Source organism: Podarcis pityusensis (genome assembly GCF_964106645.2).
Source record: "Podarcis pityusensis genome assembly, chromosome: 13".
NCBI classification, from domain to species: Eukaryota; Metazoa; Chordata; class Lepidosauria; order Squamata; family Lacertidae; genus Podarcis; species Podarcis pityusensis.
The window spans coordinates 32,009,491-32,031,211 of NC_138038.1; the positions used below are offsets into that span (position 1 = coordinate 32,009,491).

A 21,721-nucleotide genomic window follows, 5' to 3' on the forward strand; every position below is an offset into this window, starting at 1 on the left:
TACTAGATACTGGTGAGGATTTTTCCATTCCATCTTTAGGCCATTAATCTTAAAGTCATGGTGTCCTCTTGTTTTTGTTGTAAACAAAAACTGCTACCTTTCCCTTATGGGGTACACATTGTAGGTTCTCCATCGGTAGGAGAAAATAACAGAGGCCAACCAGAGAATACTGAGACGCAAAGCAGCTAGTAAGCCTGATCTTTATTTAACCTGTTGCAACAGGGTGCTCCCCCCACACGCAGGAGAGAGGAGGAGGACTTGCTATATTAGAACGTGGATTAAAGATGGTGTCGCTAGAGGAAGCATCGATTTGAGCTGTGTGTCAGTTGTGTGGTTTTTATTAGGTTTTACTACTTTTATCAGCCTTTTATTAGCTTTTATCAGTTCTAGTATTTTATCGCTCGGTATCTTTTTCTTAATTATTATAATCACAAGTTTAAACTAAAAGTTTTAGAGAAAGCCCTGGAAAGTCTCGGAGAAAGCCTTAATTAGCTCCAGCTCGACTCAATCTACCAACTACTTATCAGCAGGAGAGGAGATCGAATGCCCTAATCATGGAAGGACACTAGTAGCTGCTGCATCTCCGTGAAAATGTCTAGGAAAAAGAAGTGACCAGCTTCATATTCACAAGTGAGCCCACAGCAGAAGTGCAAGCAGAGCAAACTGGATGATTTCGTAAGAGCCCAGAATCCAGAACCTACCACATCAAACAGAGTTCATTCCCAGGTAGGTGGGGACGCTTAATGGGTGGAGACCACCCAGGGGAGAACGCTGAGATGAGCACCCATGAACCATCTCATGAACTACTATCCGAGAGGCCACCACTCTATGTGGAAATACTTGCAGACCACTGCCTGCTGACTGCAAGAACAGTGGAGGAAATTAACACCAAACTAGAAAAGGTAACATCACTCCTGGCTGAGTTGGTGCTTTTGGGGGCCAGAAATAGCACCCTCAATACTAAAGAGACTGACTATAGCGTTGCCCTCCAAGACCACTGTGCACAGGGGTGTAACCGGTCTGGATCCGACAACCGAGAGACTACTAATAGCAAAAGTAACAAAAGTGAAAATAGGGACTGGATCCTACAAAACACCCAAGTAGCTCTCGATATACAGTATATCCTTTCAACGGTATGCTGCCTTACTGGAAATCAATCGCTAGTGTGAAGAGAAACCTTAAGCTTTTACTAAATATCCAGTGCGACAATCTGATTGCGATAAAACTGCTTTGCACGGACTTCCAACACACCAGACTCATGCTGACCTTTTCCGACTCGACAACTCCTAAAAAGCTCCTGAAATATAGGGCCCTCTTACAGGACTATAATATTGAGTTGAGGCGAGTTTTTAAAAACACAGAACGAAAACAACTACTGCCAAATTTGCCGTATTGCCATACTGACCCTAGGGAATCAATGCCCTCTTTGTCGGAGGGCACTTGGCATAGTCCTGTGGTTCATTCGGCAGGGCCGTTAAGGATGGATATGCGTGATGCACCCAGCCGTAACACTCCCTTGGAGAGGAAAACTTCAGAGCAAAAAGCCTAGTTACATAAAGAACGCCAGCCCAATCTAGATAAGTCAAAGACAGGATACTCCAGTAGCCCCTTGTTTGATCTTGAAATTCACCATCCATTACCCCGGCTGGAACCCAATCAGCCATCGCCAAGTGATGCTCCTCCCAAGGGAAATGCGACACACAGACAAACAGAGACAGATCTAATTGTCTTCGATGAAGACCCGCCAATTGCCTTAGCAAATGACACCAGGGTCCACGGATTAATAACCGACGCCCCAAGGGTAGTGGAGGAAATACATCAGGAACCGTCCAGGGCTTCAAGTGATAGCCAACCTTCTGACATGCACCTAGATTGACTTTATGCCATGGCTGGGAACCTGGTGCAAAATTCCTCTCTGCAGTTGTTATCGTGGAATGTGGCAGGGTGGTTTTCTAAGCCCTTATATAGACTTTTGAATTGCCTGCCCTGGAGTCCAAGAGTCAAGACCACCCCCAGAAACATCATACATACATCACAGAAGGGGTGTAGCCCAAGACCACCCCCCAATACATCAGAGAAGGGGAGGACTACAACAGAAATCTGAGTGCGTTGTTTTTATCCTGTCTGCCAGGTTACCTGATTGGATTACCTGGGCATCCTGGCCACTCTTTTGTTATGATAACTGTACTCAGTTATTGACTCCAGGTCACAGGCTCACCCTATTCATATCTTAACTGTGCCCTTGAGACAGGATTTGTGAGCAAAGAGACAATGGAGAGGCTCCCCATTTCCTTTGACCTTGCAGAGAAATATTTGAGGTCAATTTGGAAGAGACAAATGGTTTCAGGACTATGCCTGTGGGTCTCAGACATGTGGTCTATACATTTATGTATGTGCTTGCTTGGTACATTTATGAACATCTATTTTATATTTATAAGACCTTAAAATTCTTATAACATTTTCATAAACACTGTTGGAACACTTGATGACCCCACTGGCCATCTATTTTATGTGATTCCCAGGAAACCAAATTTAATATGGGTCTAGCAGAGAAATACTCAGCTAGTGTTTTCCCAGTCCTACCATTCTTGAGATTATCATTTGAGCCTGTAGGCAGTGTTGGTGGCCAAGCTATTTTGATTGCTGGGCAAGGCTAACTACTTTTTAAAAGATGTGACTATAATATTTAAAATAAAGTGCCATATATATATGAACACAATCTCCAATCAACTCTATAATCCATTTATATATATATATATATATATTCAAAATTGAACCAAGTGACACCCAAGAATTCTCTTAAAAGCAGTTTTATTTCTTGCTCCAGCAGAATACAGCAAGCAATCAGAGAAGGCAATCAGAGGCTGAACCCTGATCTCCAATTACACAGATATAAATCTGTTATGGTCTACCTGTCAGCCTGCCCGCAAGGCATACATTTCCTGTTTTGCACTTGTTTTTAAAGGTCATGGCTAAAGACACTTTCAGTTTTTTCCTTTACTCCGTTTGTGATTTGTACCATCTCTGTCATGATGCTGAAATGCAAACGTAAGAGAGGAACAATGAGAATACATGATCAAGTATTCCAAAAGGACTGGAATAAATTTATATGATATATATTTATGATATATATGAAATTTATATGATATGAAAGATTATTGTATGCAATTAACATCACTAGCAGGGGTGTCTGAAGACTTGTAATGAGACATTTTCTACCTTTCTATATTTATTTAAATTTTGAGCTATTTTGTAATGAGTAATTAGAATTGGAAAATGTACAAAATGCAATGATACAAAGGTTAATTTTGAAAGCCATGAGACAGGAGGGAAGAAAGTCGATAGAGTCTAAAGAGCCAGGGAGGTAAAGTGGATAATAATGATGTGAATGTATATTATTAAATGGAAAATAAAAATTATATACAATCATAGAAAATACATGATTATGGTGTCAGCCATCTTCACAAACTTTTCTTCTTAGGCTTGCTGCTCTGAAGGCAAAACAGTCCACATTTTTCAAAGGTGTAGGGGGACCTGTCCCCTAAAAAATAATTAATGGGATACCCAACAGATCTCTCAGCTGAGAGTTTTAAATCTTTGAACAAGACTGCTCTTAAGTCCTTGTAGATTGGACAAACCAGTAGGCAGTAGGGTAAATCTTCAGGCACATTGGCAAACTCTCTCTTCATAAGGAATCGGGTGATAGCATACTTCAGCTTTGGCAGAGTGCATAGACTGGAACTGCAGAGCTGTAAAGGCTTTTATCCATCTGAGCTTTTAAAGGTCTGGAACACTGAAGAGAAATGTGGCTTTCCACTAAAAGACATATTCAGTACCCACCTGTCCAGTATTAACTCTCAAACTATTTGCTCCCCTTTTCTGCTGACATCATGCATTTGGGTGTAGGTAGATTATAAACTATTGTTTTAATCTGCTGGAACAAACAGTATAGAGAACAGACGGTGTTCAAAATTTAGATAGTGATTTGGGTTTCAGGTTAAAGCAGAAAAGTGGCCAAACCTGGTTTGTAACAAAATTTCATTTAAGTACTGTATGGTTGTTTATTTTGCAGTTTGTAATTCCTTTCAGTATTATTATTATTTTTTTGTACCCTCACTAGCACAGAGTGCTGGCTTAAAGCACAGCAGACCAATATAAGGCATCTCCATATGAGAGGAAACTCCAGCACTTCTTGCAGTGAAGACATGGAGGAATCAGAAGGAACTGCTCAGCTCAGGGACTGACAAGAGCTTTATGAGATGGCAGCCAGCTATACTTTGGCAGGAGAAGAAAAGAAGAGTGCAGCAGAAACTCCTGTTTTAAAAAGCACAAGGCTACAGAGCCAAACTCAGATCCCAAAAGCCTCTGGGCTCACGCTGCTGCCCAGCATCTCATTGCCAGCCTTCACGCACTGAGCCAGCTGGGACCCTGCAGACAAACAAAGAGGCAGAGTTAGGATCTACCAGCACCAAATATCACTTTTCAGCCTGCGCCCAACTCTTTTTCCAGGGCCAATAACTGATCACTCCATCTATGTGCGATGGGGAGGAAGACAGAAGGCTGCTGTTCATTCCACCTTTTACTCATTTTTTAAAGCGAAGTCTGAGTGTGCTCCAACACATTTTTTTCCAAAGGCCTGGAAGGGGAAACCAATCGCAAATCATACAAAGGGGCAACATTTTGAAGTGCAATTAACTGAATGGCAGAAAGGCAATCAGAGACCACTGGATGGTGCAGAAATGAATATTTTTTTTTTTTTGGGGGGGGGGGGGACACTGTTCTTATTTCAAAGCACAAATGTTCCTCATAGTGATTGCAAGCAGGAAGCGCTGCCTTCTGAATTGGATAGGCAAGATCCAAGCAGGTGTGCTCTTTGCCCTGCAAGTCATCCTCATTCTACGCTCTCCTAGTTGGAACGATAGAGGAATAACCATCTTCCCCAGCCAAAATCTGAAGAAATCTCTAATGCAGGACCTGGAGACAGTTGTGCCTCCCAGTTTAACAGACTGGAACCCCTGTGGTGAGCCAGGATTATTTTATTTTTTAATGTACACTGTAAATTGTTGGGAAAGTGGATTGGTCTGAGATCAAGTAGGGGTGGAAAAACCCCAGCACCTCAAATGAAATACAGCATAGTTTAGACTCCTGTTGGAGACTCATCTTCAAACTCCAGCCTCTGTCTAGACTCCTTCATTCTTCCTCAGCTTACTGGCATCCAGCTGCCTAAAACTTTCTGCCTCCAGGAGAGCTGGGAAGCAGAGTTCATTCTTATCAGCTTTTCCCAAAGCCCTGCTCCATCAGGCACGTTCAACCCCTAAGCAGTGCCAGCTGGTCATTATCAGAACAACAGTTTAGGAAATGGTGTCAGTTTGATTCCTCCCTTTTTCTCTCCCTGTCCCTTTCCCCCTTGTGTTGTTGTTGTTTTAAGATTGTAAGCCTGCAGGTAAGCACTGTCTCGCTTTACCTGACTGTATTTAAGTCGCACTGAAGAGTGACTTATATACAGTCACTCTTTACTGAAGAGTGGAGTAAAGGTAAAGGGACCCCTGACCGTTAGGTCCAGTCACAGACGACTCTGGGGTTGCGGCACTCATCTCGCTTTACTGGCCAAGGGAGCCGGCGTACATCTTCCGGGTCACGTGGCCAGCATGACTAAGCCGCTTCTGGTGAACCAGAGCAGCGCACGGAAACACTGTTTACCTTCCCACTGGAGGGGTACCTATTTATCTACTGCACTTTGACATGCTTTTGAACTGCTAGATTGGCAGGAGCACGGACTAAGCAACGGGAGCTCACCCTGTCACGGGGATTCAAACTGCTGACCTTCTGATCGGCAAGCCCTAGGCTCTAAATAAATGCTCTAAATAAATAAAAGCACAATAAGCCTATTGTGCAATTCCCTTCCAAGAGAAGTTAGACTAGCTCCCTCTTTTGTTACCTTTATTCAGACAGGCCTTTGAAAACTAAGGCGCAGGTGATGTGGAATAATGGGCTGGTTAGGACAAGCTGAACTTCCATGATTGTTTCAAAGGCATTTTTAATGCATTTTCATTATTTTTGTTTTACTGCTCGGTGTTTTAAAGTGTTTTGAAATATAAGTCACCTTCTATCCCAGTCTGGGAGAAAAAAAGGGTATAAATACATTTAGCAAACAAACAAGTTTTTCACCTGCAGTCGCCTGGAGCCAGCTGAGAGCTTTAGTTTCCAGTAATTCCCATTCATCCCTCTGGTCTATGGCACTGGAGTGGAGCCAGAGAAGGGCCAGAACAGTCGCCCATGCATCTGGAGTCACCTGGCAATATGGAGCAGGAGTCAAAAGACAGATATGCACTGAGCCCTGCTCCCTCACTGGCTCTGTACAGAAATTACATTTGACAGTTCTTAAAGAAAAACAAAACAAAGGCTGAGTGTGACCTTTCAGTACCTGGTTACAATTTGGCCACAATCTGGGAAATAAACACATGAATCAGATGAACCATCTGCTTTTGCAGATCTACTTTCTCTCTCTCCCTCTCTTGTTGAAAGCATAAAACATGGCCATAGTGGGGGGAAAACCCACAGAAGGAACTCCAATACAGGAGAAATTTTTAATTAATTGCTTCCAACAATCGCTTTAACAGAGCTTTTATTACAAAGGACAATGCCACTGATCCTGCCACAGACCTTACCTGGGCAGGTGATTTGCTTGAGATCTCAGCCTCGCTCAGGTCTAGGATGGTGGCCAGACCAGAATCAAGTGGCCAAGAGCCATTAGCATTTTGCAGAGACACCAAGCTCAAGAGAGGCGATTCCTTCTCCCTGGGAGTGGGCCCTGCAAGGGGCAATAAAAAGAAGATAAATTAAGACAACTTGCAGCCTCCACACCACATTCAGAACTCTCCCATCTACACTACTAGCTAGATTTTCCAAAGCTCTCGCTAGACAGGCATGATGATACAAAGAGTGGTACTTCCTAATATGCTCCACCTTATGCTCTACCTTGATCACCGAGATCCTCTGAAGAGGCATTTCTGATGGCTCCCCATGCCCCCGAGGTTTGGTTGGACTTCTGTAGAGACTGGGCCTTCAGTGTTGCATGCTCTGCCCCACAGGACTCCCACCCAGTTTGGAATGGACTATCCCAGCCTTCTTTTTAGATATCTTCTGTTAACTGTACTGTTCAGACAAGTCTTCACGTATGAATCTCTTTGTTTAAACAAACCAGTATTGAAGGAAGTTTTATTGGTGTTTTTTGTTATGGTTTATGGATATTTTAAACACTGGTTTTATTATATGTTAGTATAATATTTTATACTATTTTTTATATATATTTTAGTATGTTGTAAGCTGCCTTCATATATCTTATGACTGTGTGGATTATAATATTTTTTTAAAAAAATAAAATTGCTGAACCAGAAAACCAGAAAGACTACAGCTCCCATCACCCCTGTCCTTTAGGCATGTTATCTGGACAGGGCTGATGGGGGTTGAAACCCAACATCTTCCATCAGGTCACAGTCCCCCTTCCTGTATTTTCATATTATTTGATTCTGGAATTCTGTCAGTTCCTGTAGTGAGTTCTTCCAAAGTATTCCCCCCCCCCCATTAGCTTAAAAACAACAATAAAGACCCAAATCTGTGTAGGAATTAGCTAGCTATATGCCATATTTTTCCGTGTATAACACGCCCCCATGTATAAGACACCCCCTATTTTGGGGAATAAAAATTTAAAAAATGGGGGAAGACTTGTTGAGTTTTTTGGGGGGAGGGGGATGCTGAAAAATCACTCACCCGCCTGAACGCTTCCTATCAGACGCAACAGAGAAGACACCGAACGCCTGATTACTCGCTACCAGCCACCTGTCGCCCGCCGAATTGCCGCTGCAACAGCGAATCCAATAAAAACCTTGCCACAGCCACCAATCACTCGCACGACCACCACTGACAATCTTCGGCTCACAGCATCAAACAATCACCCGTCCCCCCCTCTGCACTACCCGTGCATAAGACAACCCCGATTTTAAAACATTAGTTTCACGTAAAAAATACTCGTCTTACACATGGAAAAGTACAGTGGTTGTGTCAGCTGAATGGAATCTGCCCTGAATAGCTGACACAAGGAAACAAAGGAAAAGGGAGAGTGATTGCAATTTAAACTCTGCTTGCCAGTTTTGCACACGGGAAAATGCTGGAACTTTGGTCTGACACAGAGGTGCAGTTCATATATTCTAAGGGCTTGATGGGTTAAATACTTGGGCCTGGTTTACTTGCAGGAACCAGTGCAGTTGCTGTACATTATGTTCTCGTTATGTCTAGTTTCCATCAGGAGATGGGATGCGGCACTCTGCACCAGCCGATGCTTCTCAGCCTCACAGTGTGCCCATCAAACTTAAAGCTCAAGGTTACTGAGAAAAGTGCTTGTAGGACAAGCTTATCCCTGTTGATTTACACAGGACAGTAATTAAGGCAATGGGCTTGTAGTTCACTTGGTCTCCCACTCCTGGCAGCAAAGCCTCCTTCATAAATTCACCACACATGGTGGGTGAGGTTGTAGTGCACCGGAACAGACATTTACGCTGACTGAGCCTATGCATGAGTAGCTTCTTACAAGGAGACTTCCACATCATCAGGATGGGAGCCCAGGCAGGGCCATCTCCAGCAGGGAGTGCAAGGGGCCCCCGGGCACCACGCTCCTGAGGGCGCCGGGTTGGGGAGTCCGGGGCTGAGTTGGAGTCATCTGGGAATGGGAAGAGCTGTGAAATGTTGTAGGGGCAAGCATTTTTGTTGTTGTGAATTCTATTGATGTTAACAACTTTATCGGACCAGTAGTAACAAAATCTCTTAACTGGTATTTGAAGCATACAGTATGTGTTAATGAGATGAAAGCAAACTAACCGTGGCTCCAATTGAGAAAATGTTTGATTGACTTTTAGTGGGTTGATTCATTTTCCACATTGATCAACGTTTTATGACCAACAAGTTTGCTAGAGAGAGATTTTCCAAAAAAAAAGGTCAACAACTTTGGGGGCGCTGGGCGGATCTTTGCACCCCGGCGCCACATATGCTTAAGATGGCCCTGAGCCCAGGCAGAAGCAGCAGCTTAAATATTTTTTTTTTATAATAAGATTTATTACTTTTACAACAATTTAAACACTTACAAAAGAAAAAACAAAGAAAAAACAATACATTATAATACAAAAACACTACATAAAAATTAACAAAACAAAACAAAAACACTTTAGAAACACATCAAAAGAAAGAAGAAGAAAAAAAAGAAAAAAGAAAAAACTTCCAATATCTTATCTTTCTTTCCCATATTTCCACGGCCTCCTCACACCTCCCTTTTTGTATTCCACTTCTATTAATTATTTCAGCAATTCCTTACCATCTTCCCCTGTTTTCTATCCTATAATTATCTTAACACCTTTTAATCTTATTTTCCTTTAATACTGTATTAATCTATTTATACTTAATTCCTTATAACATTTCTACTGAAGCCATATAATTTCATTCCAACATTCTTCTAACATTCATTAATTTTACAATATTTCTATAAATAGTCTTTAAACTTTTCCCAGTCTTCTTCCACCGACTCTTCTCCCTGGTCTCGGATCTTGCCAGTCTTTTCCGCCAATTCCGTCTAGTCCATCAACTTCATCTGCCATTATCCAACACTTCAGTGCTTTTAAAAGACAGCCATTCTCTCAGCCAGCAAAGAGCAGATGATTCACCACAAAGTTTAGGTGTCTGGCAGGGCAGGTCCACCTCCTTCTTTAGCATCCGTCAATATCTTAAGTTTTACTCGAGGCTTCCTGCCCTGCCAAACCAATCCAGGAACATCCCTCTGCCACCTCCTGAAACAATCCCTCCCATCCAAAACTTGCACTTTTTGACACAAAAGCAACATCCCCGGCAACACAGCAACCCTCATCCCCACCACAACAGCTCGGCCCAACCATAACAACTTCAGATTTGTCCATATTTCCCAATCCCCCTTCTCTTCAATCCAATGTCCTTCACAGTTACCCTTAAGTAAATTCACACTTTTGGCGGTCCTACTGACCCCCAAAAATCTCTCTTTCTCAGCTGATGTTGATCCTGTCTCCTCCTGAAGCTCTGTCAAACTTTCTTTTCCCAGTTCTGGTGGGGTTCTGATCCTCAAATTCATCTGTTTTTCTTTAAGCTCCATCATAGCAAATGTCAGCTTATATTCGTCAAGTTGCTTTTGAATGTATGGGGCTCTCTCACACTCCAATTGTGTTGTTTTACATTCAGCAGCAAAGGTTTTCTCCCTGACTTCATCCGCAGTTTGCCGTATTAAAGTAGATTCCTGTGTCAATTTCTGGGTGGTTTCTGTATTGGTGTTCACCTTTTGTCCCAGATTATTTAAACTTTCTACAATTAAATCAATTTTATTATTTGCAGCGTCCGCTTTCACATTCATCACTTCTGTTTTCTTGTGAAGCTGTTCCAGCGAGTCATTTATTTTCAATAATGCGGCCACTAAGGCCTCGTCTGTTGACATTTCATCTGTTCTTTCCTTTCCATTTGCCATAACACTTAAGAGATTCAAGGTCAATCCCAGAGTCACACAGTTTTTATCTTGCAGCTGGAAACTCCCCTAGCCCAGCTCTTATAAAGTAACCAATTTCAGAAACTTCCACTAGGGGGAAACAGTTTCTATTTATAATAGTCAAGAATGTCACCTTTAAGCGCAACTCGTACAATCCAAAGTTAGTTTCAGTTTTCAGTTACTTTATTACTCCTTTTTAGAAGCAGCCGAGACAGTAGAAACAATATATCTCTCTTATTCTGCTAGCTGTCAAGGAACGTTCTAAGTGCTGTCAATGGACATTCCAAAACGTCATTCCTACTAGCAGCCCGTTTCCAGGGTCAGAGAGGCAGTATTTTAACTCTCTTGACTCTCTCCTGCAGGCATACTCAGTCCACAGCTTCCTCCCCTCTTCTCCTGCCTCCAAGGGGGATTTTATACTCTTTACCGATGGAAATTTAATCTTTTACAAAAGGCTTTCCAAGACTTCAGCTTACAGACGCCTTGCCTCAGTCTATTTACAAATAGGGAAGGCGGACTTCCTGTTTTGAACCTCCCCGTTTCGATGCCAAATTAAACGTTTAAAATCCGATTCTCCTGTATCAGCTCTACTCACGGGTAATTACTTTGGAGTCAAATTGTCCACAGGAAAAAGTCAGTGCTCTCCGGCAACAGCTATGCGGCTTCGCTCCGTGGAAGAAGCAGATGATTCGAAGCACTGCGCCACTCACCCCATGTTGCTCCGGGTCCCCGAAATCGGGTTCCCCCGCAAGTAGGGGAGGCGCAAAAGGTGCCCGCCGAATCCCACGTTCACAGGCTTCTCCTGCCTGTGATTTTTATGGGTCTCCGCCTTCGCCGCGGCAGTACAGACCCAAATTCCCACGGGGCAAGTTCCTCCCGATCAGAGGAACTCCGCCATTGCCGGAGGCACCAACCTGGAAGTCTCTCGCAGCAGCTTAAATATTGTGTTTATAGACGCCCATGCTAAAAAGCATTGGCATCTGAGGATGGGGTCAGCAACATAGTCCTGTTCCCTGGTTTTCATGTGAGCACCAGTACTGACATGGCACATTCAAGAGGTTTAAAGTTCTGTTTTGAAGTGCAAGCTTCTAGACCTCACAGGGTCCAAAAACCAATACCACACACACTGAAAGTTGAATTGCTGGTACCCGATTGGAAATACAGAAGGGGTTGAATAACACTGCATAATTGGGGGAGGGACTTGCCTAGGATCCATGCCCACTTTGGTCTCTACTATTTCCCCCTCAACCAACCTCCCTTTCTGCCTCCATCTCCCAGTCAGAAGAACTGACAAATGCAACTCAGATTGATTCCGAATTCTCCTTGTCATTTTTCCCAATTCAGTAGAGAATGGGATAAATAAGGTTATACTTAAAAGAACATTGTAATCATATGAAATCTTTGGCATGTTTTGAATGACTCCTGCAAAGTTATACAAATCATAGATATTTTGGGTAAACTGAAGTTAGGTAATAAATAATATGCAGTTGATAAAGAAAACTTGGAACCTATGATGGAGAGATTGGAAATCATAATAGGTGGAAGGAATTTGTTAGGTATAGAACTGTATTCTTTTATGTATGCTATTTGTTTTGTTTTACTGTTGACTGGTGATATTTATATATATATATATATATATATATATATATATATATATAAAGGCAAGTACAACTCAAGCCAAGCATGCAATTCAATATCCCATTCACATTATTTCAGTTGCAGACTTATTGCAAGTAAGACCTATGTACAAAATGAATGCATTCAGTGTTTTAACTCTTCTACGCAGAACACGAACAGATTCAAGATGGTGGCAGTGTTTTGATTACCTGAGGACTTACCAGAGTGAGAATTTTGAATGGGAGGAGGAGGTGATGACAGCATCAGGGAGCCAGACATCATTTTCATAGCTCGTTTGTCCTTGAATAGATAGGCTAGATCAAGGGGGGAAAGAAACAGAAATCTACTGTGATTTTGAATAAGCTATAGGTCCCAGGATTCTTTGGTGGCAAATGTTTTAAGATAAATTTATTGTCATTGTCCGTATATACACAGTATACACAACAACGAAAATCAAACACCCACCCAAAGACCGGGTTCACATACACATTTGCACGTATCTCCAACACTCTCATCCTATTCAGACATAATCTATAAAAACATATCATACTCCAGAATGTAACATAACCTATTAAAAGCATAACATAACCTAAATGTGCTTTAGATATGTGGTGTTTATGCAGCCATTGACTCCACAGCAAAGAGCTGCCGCCCTGCTGTCTTCTCCCTATTCTATGCCTCCCTATTCTTAACTCTTCTATGCAGAACATGAACAGAGTTGAGATGGTGGCAGTGTTTTTATTACCTGAGGACTTAGCCAAGCGAGGATGTTGCGTAGGAGGAGGAGGAGAGCAGAAATGCACCGGGCTGCCACACGCCGTTGGCCTTGGTGAAAATGCAGATTGTGCATAGGACAATCCCATTCCACCACATGCTAGACCAAGGAGGGAAAAAACACACAAATCTAATGAGATTTTGAACAAGCTACATGTTCCAGGATTCTTTGGAGGGAAATGTGCTTTAGACAAATGGCGTGTATGTAGCCATTGACTCTACAGCAAAGAGCTGCCGCCCTGCTGTCTTCTCCCTATTCTATGCCTGCCTAGGACTGCTGCTCTCAAAGCCTAGGCTGGACCTCCATGTTTTTTAAGGACCGTAGTCCTTTTAAGTGGCTTTCCCAATTGATTTGACTCCAACTTCCATCTGCCCCAGTCAGCAATGGTCACATGTACAAGTTGTAGCCCAACAACATCTGGAGAGCCAGAGAGAGTGATTTAGAAGGGAAGAGGTTTTTAAGTAGTTTATAAAAGTTTAGAATTGTCTTCTAAATGGCTCCCTTTCACAGAGATTAAGGCCAAGCCATGTCTCAAATTAACCCAGATGATTAAAAGTTAAGGGAACAAGTATTGCAGATAAGGCCTATGTACAAAATGAATGCATTCAGTGTTTTAACTCTTCTATGCAGAACATGAACAGAGTTGAGATGGTGGCAGTGTTTTTATTACCTGAGTTAACCAAGCGAGGATGTTGCATGGGAGGAGGAGAGCAGGAAACCATTGGCTTGCAACCCACCGTTGGCATTGGTGAAAATGATATGCCTAGAGATGCAGATTGTGCATAGCACAATGCCATTCTAGCTTTTACTAGACCAAGGAGGAAAAAACACACAAATCTAATGAGATTTTGAACAAGCTACAGGTCCCAGGATTCTTTGGAGGGAAATGTTCTTTAGACAAATGGCGTGTATGCAGCCATTGACTCTACAGCAAAAGAACTGCCGCCTTCAGGGGTGCCAACTTGAATAAAATATATGGGGGGCCCAGGTAAGCCCAACCCCGCATAATCGATCATATGACATGGTGCACACAAACAATTTGAATGGCAATGCCCATCAACTTTGCAGGGATCCAGACCCTTCAAATATTTTATTGGGGTAGGGTGAATCCCCCCAAAGCCCCTAGGAGTTGGCTCCTATGGCCGCCTTGCTATCTGCTCCCCATTCGGACTGCAGCACCCGCAGACGGGGCTGGACCTCCATTGTTTAAAAAATACTGTAGTCCTTTCTTGGCCAGGGAGCAAGTGGCTTTCCGAATTGGTTTGACTCCAGCATCCATCTGCCTCAGTCAGCAATCGTCACATTTTCAAGTTGTAGCCCAACAACATTCAGAGGGAGGGAGGGAGAGAGGGGGAGAAAGAGCGATTTAGAAGGGAAGAGACTTTTAAGTGGCTGATAAACACATCAGCAGGGCTGAAGGAAGTTCCTTTAAAAGTCTTCTCAATGGCTTCCTTCACATAGATTAGGGCCAAGCCATCTCAAGGAAGCACAAGCCACATTCTGGACCAAGATGATTACTCCCTCCTCCTCCTACTCAAGATGCTAAACGTTAAGGGCACAAATAATAGAAAACCCTTCTCCAAGCACCATCTTGGCTTTCTTGGGTTGTGACCATTGAAACTCATTGATATGAGGGAAATACATTGATATTGTGACCACATATCACTCTGCTCTAGCACTTAAAGCATTATTTTACCTAGGTTAAACAAAACTTGTCAGTTCTTGCGGTCTTAACAGTTTGTTATTAAACTTTGCTTCATGAATGGATTGTTGCCTAAGACCTAGAAGATCTAGAAGACCTACTGAGACAGAATGAAAATGTGAGTTATATTCACTCTTGATATAGCTTGATATAGGTAACTTCTCACCTCAAGACCCCTGGTAGTTTCCAACACTGAACTCTTAGCTCAGTTTTTTCCTAAGTAACACCATTGCTAAGGAGTACTTATCAAAAACCTTTTCAAGTTACGTATTATTAGCAAAGCTATGAGTTTAAAGTTATACGTAATTGTTTGAGCACAGCTGAGGAAAATATTTTAAGGAGACTTTTGATGCCTTAGCATTAAAGTTCAGCTCATCATATCATCACGGCTTCTTCTCTTCTCCATTGGAAGAACTCAGAAAGATACTCTATAGATGAATTATTTTTTAAATAAAAGGTGAGTTCTGCCTCCTTAGAATTCTTTATAACCGTTTGAAATGTTATTGTGCTCATTCAACTTCCACTATTCACTTCTGTATGTATATTATTATTTAAATATTGTTTGATATTTTGAAGCATATTAGCTTTTTCTAACGATCTTTTATGAAATATTTTGCCTTAACTATTTCCTTTCAGTGTAAAGGCTGCCAGAATCCACAATTAATCAGGCAGGTGTACTTCCCTAATGGAATAGCTAATATTGCTTCATTAGCTTGTAACTCTAATATTTAGAGAACACCAAGTGATGGAACTTTCCTAAAAGAGCCAAAAATATGTCAATTGGATCTGAAAGTTCAAGCTGGAATGTTGTAAAGGTAAGCTAAGATTTAGACAGAAACAGATTTGAAACACACACACACACACACACACACACACACACTTAGAGTGGGATACCGGATATCTCCAAATTATCTTAATGAAGGCTGAGTAAAACCAACTCCAAGTCACCCCAAAAGTCTTTTCTAGAAGATACTGAGCAGATGCAGTGACACTGAATCCAACATGGAATCCATGGTCATTGCCAAACACATCTCCTTGAACTCACATGCATGGGGAATGTCTCGGCGGCTGAGGGGCCCTTGAAGTGCTGTGCCTAGCTCCATGTTCACTCCCACAAAGGCCGTCTGTGAGCACACCACCCCAGAGCTCAGGCTCGTCTCCAGTGCCAGGCGCTGCTTTTCTTCTCCCTTCTCCCCAGCCCCCTCCAGTTCCTTTAGGAGGGTCTGAGCCGCCAGACGGTGAACAGGAAGCCTGCAGTATGGGAAAAAGGGGGCAGCGGGGAGATAAATGCAGGGACCACTTGGCATGATGTAAACCCCTTAATATAGGCCATCCAAACCCAATCTTCCTTGACTATTGGCAAATCTGGATTATAACTTGATGGCTTCCAAATGCTATCTGTAATTAAATAAATTGTATCATGTTTGTCCAAGGTTTGGGGGGGGGGGGAAGACTTACAAAATGTGACAGTACTACCTGTCAGTCTCCTGAGAACTGAGTGAGAACTTCAACGTTTCTTTGAAAGTCTGGTCTTGGAACTGGTACTGAAGAACAGCAGTCCCTTTTGTGGAGCCTGAAGACTGCAGAAGAAAAGAAAGATCAAAACTGGGAAAGGGTAGGACGCCTTCGGAACAATACATTCTGGGATTATAAAACACCAGGACTGGCAGGTTTTGGTATTTAGGATAGGAGGGAGGGATTATTCATTGGTTAAGGTCCTGGTGGTGGTTACTTGCCTGGTCCTGCCCATGGATCTGGGCATAAATGAGGCAGCGCTGCCCCTGGAAGATGACCTGTGGGCCTGACCCCACAAGCTCAGCCTTCAGACCAGGAGGCAAGTCCCAGCTCAGAGAGATCCTGGTCACGGCTGGCTGCAGGGCCTTCTTCAAAGACTGCAGGGCCTATGGGAAAAAAGAATTTTGCAATGACATCAAGAGAATATCAAAGTTCCTGTTCAACTATCGCTTAAAAATAAGTTTCTATGTTTCTATGATTGTTTTGAAACTGTGTGAACAGTGCTTGCAAAGGAGTCAGGAGAGGGGCTGGTGAAGATGCCATCTTGGTTTCTCCAAAAGCCACTGAACATAGAATAGAAGCCTGCTGGACAGTCTCTGAGCAACACAATGACTGTGCCACATAGGTAAAAGTAAAGGGACCCCTGACCATTAGGTTCAGTCGTGGCCGACTCTGGGGTTGCGGCGCTCATTTCGCTTTATTGGCCAAGGGAGCCGGCGTACAGCTTCTGGGTCATGTGGCCAGCATGACTAAGCCGGTTCTGGCGAACCAGAGCAGCACACGGAAATGCCATTTACCTTCCCTCCGGTGCGGTACCTATTTATCTACCTGCACTTTTACATGCTTTCGAACTGCTAGGTTGGCAGGAGCAGGGACCGAGCAACGGGAGCTCACCCTGTCACGGGGATTCGAACCGCCGACCTTCTGACTGGCAAGTCCTAGACTCTGTGGTTTAATCCACAGCGCCACCCGCATTCCCGTGCCACATAGGGGGCACTAAAAAAGATTGGAATTCATAAGCAGATGATGTGTGCTATGAGAAACTGAAGTGTGTGTTTTTTTGTCAAGCAGAAACCTGCAAATATAGGCACTTCCAGACTTGCTACTTCCCAGGTAGGATTCCACAGGACACTGGAAGATTCAGATTCTGCAACTGAAGCTTCCTCCTCAAAAGATAAGACTTTCTGCAGAATGGGAAGCAACAGGAAAATGCACCGGAAAGTGTGAAATAACCCTTGCTTGATGCAACGTCATATTTAACCTCCCTATAAACAGAGGAGGAATCCTCAATAAGCCAGGCAATCATGAAGGCAACCAATGTTTCTTTCCAGCGAAGTGGTTTAAAATGTCCCATAAAGAAAGCGTAGCTATTGGGCACTACTAGCAATGCAAGGTTTCCATATGCAGTTCAGGAGAAGTGTAGAAGGGTGAGCCAAATGATCAATCTGAGAGTGCAGTCCTTATGTATTAAGGTTTCATGGATCTTTTCCAAAACTTAGTGGTTGTGCTGCGTGGGAGAGCTGGGATTCCATGCTCTGATGGATTGTCAGGGGGCACCTGGCAGTTTACCCACAGCTCAGGAGAAACTGGTGGAGACCAGGAGAAGACGAATGTGGAGCTCCTGAGCCTCACCTTGGCCTGCATGCGCTCCTTGCCTGCGATGAATTCAGCACTGCCTCCGGCCGCACGGGCAATTCCTTTGATGAGGGCTGTGGAGGCCCCTTCGCCAATGCCAAAGGAGAAGCACCTGTCAGAGAAAGAGGAGGTGAACCTAGGCCAGGTGCAGAGCTGTGAGAAGCTGGTTTCCCTCTCCCTTGCCTTACCTGTGGGAGCTGCTGTGACGTCGAACTTCAGCAATGACCTCATCTGTATTAGACACCTCTCCATCCGTGAACACAAAGAGCTAGAGAGAGAGAGGGAGAGGGAGAACAGAGAGGTATCAGAACCTATCCTATTCCCCCTTTGAAGTCCATTTGCAGGCCCCAATTGCATTCAAACCCCACATATAAACGGGGAAAATGCCTATCCTAGTGGTGGTGCAATCGCATAAAGTGTGTGAGAGAGCGGAAGACTGACTCATTAATTCCTCCATACCATGCAAGCTAACTTAAATGGCAGGCGATTGACATGTGGGGGGCCTCTCTTCTTTGACATCTGTTTGCAGGCAAGAATTGCATTCACTGTCCATCTGCAAACAGACGAAGTTGGCCCCAATAACTGTTCCCCTTCCCACTTCCAAAGGGAGGTCCCAACTCCGGTATCTTCCATGGGGTTGTACATTTTTCTATTTATTCAAAATAATTTTAGACTACTCTGTATCCTCATGGACATCAGAGCGTTATGTAGAAAAAACACAATGCACATAACTTAAAACCTTCACAAAAAACACCAACTTCATGTTTGTTCCACCACTCTTTGCAGGTCACTAAAAACCCTACTCTTGATACCTGGCGAGGATAGCCTTCCCGGCACGGCTGGCTATAAATGGCCTTCAGTGGCTGCAGAATCTCTGTGCCCCCCAAATCCGCCTCCAGCTCCTTCACCCGTTGGAGGGACTTTGACATGGTCTCCTGGGTGTATTCAACACTCTGCCTGTAGAGAGTTTCAGAGAGTCAAGGAGGTAAAGGACACATTTTCCTCCCAAACTCATCCAATTCCCCATCAGGCTGTTTTGTAAACCTCCCACAACATTCCACGTTTCTACCAGGACCACCCTATTATTATTTGTTACATGGTCTAATTGCTCCCCTAAAACTCATCCCCTCAAGATTCAAACTTCTCTTCTCATCATTCAGTGCTCAGAATGCGCCAAGCCACATCAAGGATAGAAAAAGGCTATGTTTACTGTGCCGGTAAGATGGAGGGAATGGTAACAGCAGAACAAATGGGGAAGAGGAGGTGAGAAATGTTTAGAGGTCCAGAATGTGCCTTGCAGGAGATGCTGGGAAGCTAGCTTGTGAAAATACCCCTTGTGCCTTGGACAGTTCTTCTAACTCCTTGGGTCAAATCTCTTGACACTTTAAAAAACCCTTCCATTTCATTGACCTATAAAAGCAAGGGTGAGGAACCTTTGGCCTTCCAGATGTTGATGAACTACAAGTCCCGACAGCCCTAGCAGGCAATGATCCAAGAGCCAGGGATTATGGAGCTGTAGTTCAGCAACATCTGAAGATAAAGAAGTGTGTTCAGATTCCTGTGTTAACCATTGCCAGTGATACAACATAGGAGCAAATGGAGGAGCAGATAAGTAACGAGTCTGACAACACTGGACACTCTTTTGACACTCACGGGTAGAATGAGTCATGGGTCGATCCAAATCCATAGATGTTGAAGTAACATCCCAGAGGGAGACTCTTCAGCAAGAAAATCAGGGTCTCCTGAAATGTGGGGTTGGGGAGGGGGGAGGGAAAAGCAGGAGTCACCCTAGGCGCTCCAGCCCAACCTCTAGTGTTTATTACAGGCCTCGCCTCCTTCCGAGGAACCATTCATCTGCAGTCTTCCATTACCCTCCCTTCTACCACTTCATCCTATTCTTCCAAACACAGGGTACCTTGGCACTCTGAATCCGCTTTGGGGAATCAGGGTTCCGATCGGTCCAGGAACCCATGCTTCCAGAGCGGTCCAGCAGGAAGAGAAATTCTCCAGTCGCCTTCTGGCCTGGTTTGGGGGCAGGGACACTGGGGTACAGGGTGAGCAGGAGTGCTGGGTCCCCCATCAGAGAGCCTGTGCAATGCGGGAGGAAAGGAGATCCATGAGGCATTTTCACCCAAGGCAGCACCCTTTCACCTCCCAGTACCCTTTGTGTTTCTGCCCCCATTTCCTCTGCTGCCCCAAGCTTTCCTCACCTGCGGCAGCCCCAGGTTTCCCAGCCTCTAGGAGGGCGCTGGGCTTGTGAATGTCCTCGTAATATATCAGCAGCTCCACGTCTTGGTCAAACTGGTGCCCTTCGGCCAAGGAGACCTTTGGGGTTAGAAGGAGAAGCAGAACTTGAATGTGGAGCTCTGTTCCTATTCCTCCCAAAGATGTTTAAGTGTGTAACACTTTCGAAAAACGTTGCTATGGAATTTGGCCATTTATTCCAAAACTGTGCAAAATGAGAGAATTCTAGGTTGTGCCATTTGATTCAATAACAGGCAGCAAAATAAATGATCAACTGCAGGACCTCCCCTGCCAAATGTAGAACCTGAGATACTGAGAGAAGCTCTCTTGGGTCGCAGGCTTTGTACGCCAATAGAAACACATTGAACTGGGTTCAATAGCTCACAGTTAGTCGTTATTATTAAAATGTGCCCTTAGAGTAAGCATATCCGCATTATAACTGATCAAAAGGACAGGATCTGAGGCCAAAACCAAACCCTACTGTTTGGTTTTACATGACTGGTTTTATTTGTAAACCAATAGCCAAAGGTGATGAAGAATCATATTCAAGCTGCAGGGTAGCAAGAGATTTTTAAAAACCTTCCCGCCCCCCATAGTCCATCTTTTAGTGGGGTAGCACCCACACTTTGGAACTCCCTATGTATTGACATCAGGCAGGCTCCTTCACCACACGGTTTTGGACACCTGCTGAAAACATTTCTGCATAGGCAAGCCTATCCATGGATGTAGAGTACTGACATATGTTTTAATCAATTTTTAAATCCCTGGTTTTAATTATTCCTGAATGTTTTAAATAGCTGTTTTTTAAACTTTGCTAAGTAGTAATTTTATCGCTTCTTTCCCTTTTGCAAACCGCTTTGAGTGTGTGTTTATTTTTATTTTACAATCAAGTGGCATATATATTATGTGAAATATAAACAAACAAACAGTGGTCTCAATAGAAATCCTGCCCCTAGGCTGCCTATTCGTAGTGGGAGGGCAGCTCCCACCTGCCCTTGTTACCAGTAATGCCCAGCATGGGAGTGGGACTCTGGTAGAGGCAACAGAGTTAAAACTCTCCTCTCCCACACCAAAGGGGAGGGAGATTCCAAACAGGGCTGTAGGGGTCGCAAGAGTCAAATGTTCCCCTTCCCAAGCCATGGCCCCAATCCAGCTTACTCTTCCCTTTCCAGTTATTTGTTTACAAAATAAAGCAAATAGCACGTCTATTTAATGATTATTTAGCTAAATTTGTTAAGCTAAAATAACTGGAAATAGCGTCCAGATACTTAATGGGCTTAGGATTGTATTAATGTTAACTGATAAAATAATATGTCTAATACAAGAAGGAGAAGATTTAAAGATGTTAATGTTTAATTTAAAGGGTATTAAAATTGGGATTTGGAAAATCGTTATAAGGATATGCAATGAAATTCAACTAAGGGGAAACGAGGAAGTCGTTTTACAAAGTAAATAACTGTTATTTTCTAAGGTTATGATTTATGTTTGTTATGTTTTGTTTGTTTTATGTTTTTGTTTGTCGCTGATATTGTAAAAACTAATAAATTTTTTAGTAATAATACAAATAGCACGTCTATGTCGGCCATTAGACCTAAGCACAGATTTTGGGATGTGTGTGCAACTTCAAATGGAGAATGACAAATACACCCCTTTTCAGAAGCTGTTCCTTTCACTATTGTAC

General features: G+C 43.3%; 1 protein-coding gene across 2 annotated transcripts in view; it reads right to left on the bottom strand.

Moving 5' to 3' along the window:
* Positions 1 to 2,794: 2,794 nt before the first annotated feature.
* LOC308461289 (von Willebrand factor A domain-containing protein 5A-like) overlaps positions 2,795 to 21,721 on the bottom strand; it is a 29,476-nt gene continuing 10,549 nt past the window's right edge. The window contains exons 6-20 of one of the 2 annotated variants that reach the window (XM_080978068.1): positions 20,007 to 20,121; positions 19,712 to 19,884; positions 19,450 to 19,538; positions 18,609 to 18,753; positions 17,985 to 18,064; positions 17,794 to 17,908; positions 16,383 to 16,547; positions 16,123 to 16,226; positions 15,692 to 15,897; positions 13,624 to 13,752; positions 12,915 to 12,926; positions 12,379 to 12,483; positions 6,669 to 6,811; positions 6,169 to 6,292; positions 2,795 to 4,428 (exon numbers count right to left, since the gene is read on the bottom strand). In XM_080978068.1, the coding sequence (XP_080834194.1) occupies positions 4,349 to 4,428; positions 6,169 to 6,292; positions 6,669 to 6,811; positions 12,379 to 12,483; positions 12,915 to 12,926; positions 13,624 to 13,752; positions 15,692 to 15,897; positions 16,123 to 16,226; positions 16,383 to 16,547; positions 17,794 to 17,908; positions 17,985 to 18,064; positions 18,609 to 18,753; positions 19,450 to 19,538; positions 19,712 to 19,884; positions 20,007 to 20,121 (1,785 nt within the window). In that variant the 3' untranslated portion in view covers positions 2,795 to 4,348. Of the gene's footprint in view, positions 4,429 to 6,168; positions 6,293 to 6,668; positions 6,812 to 12,378; positions 12,484 to 12,914; positions 12,927 to 13,614; positions 13,753 to 15,691; positions 15,898 to 16,122; positions 16,227 to 16,382; positions 16,548 to 17,793; positions 17,909 to 17,984; positions 18,065 to 18,608; positions 18,754 to 19,449; positions 19,539 to 19,711; positions 19,885 to 20,006; positions 20,122 to 21,721 lie in introns of both variants that reach the window. The other variant, XM_080978069.1, reaches the window with a different exon arrangement.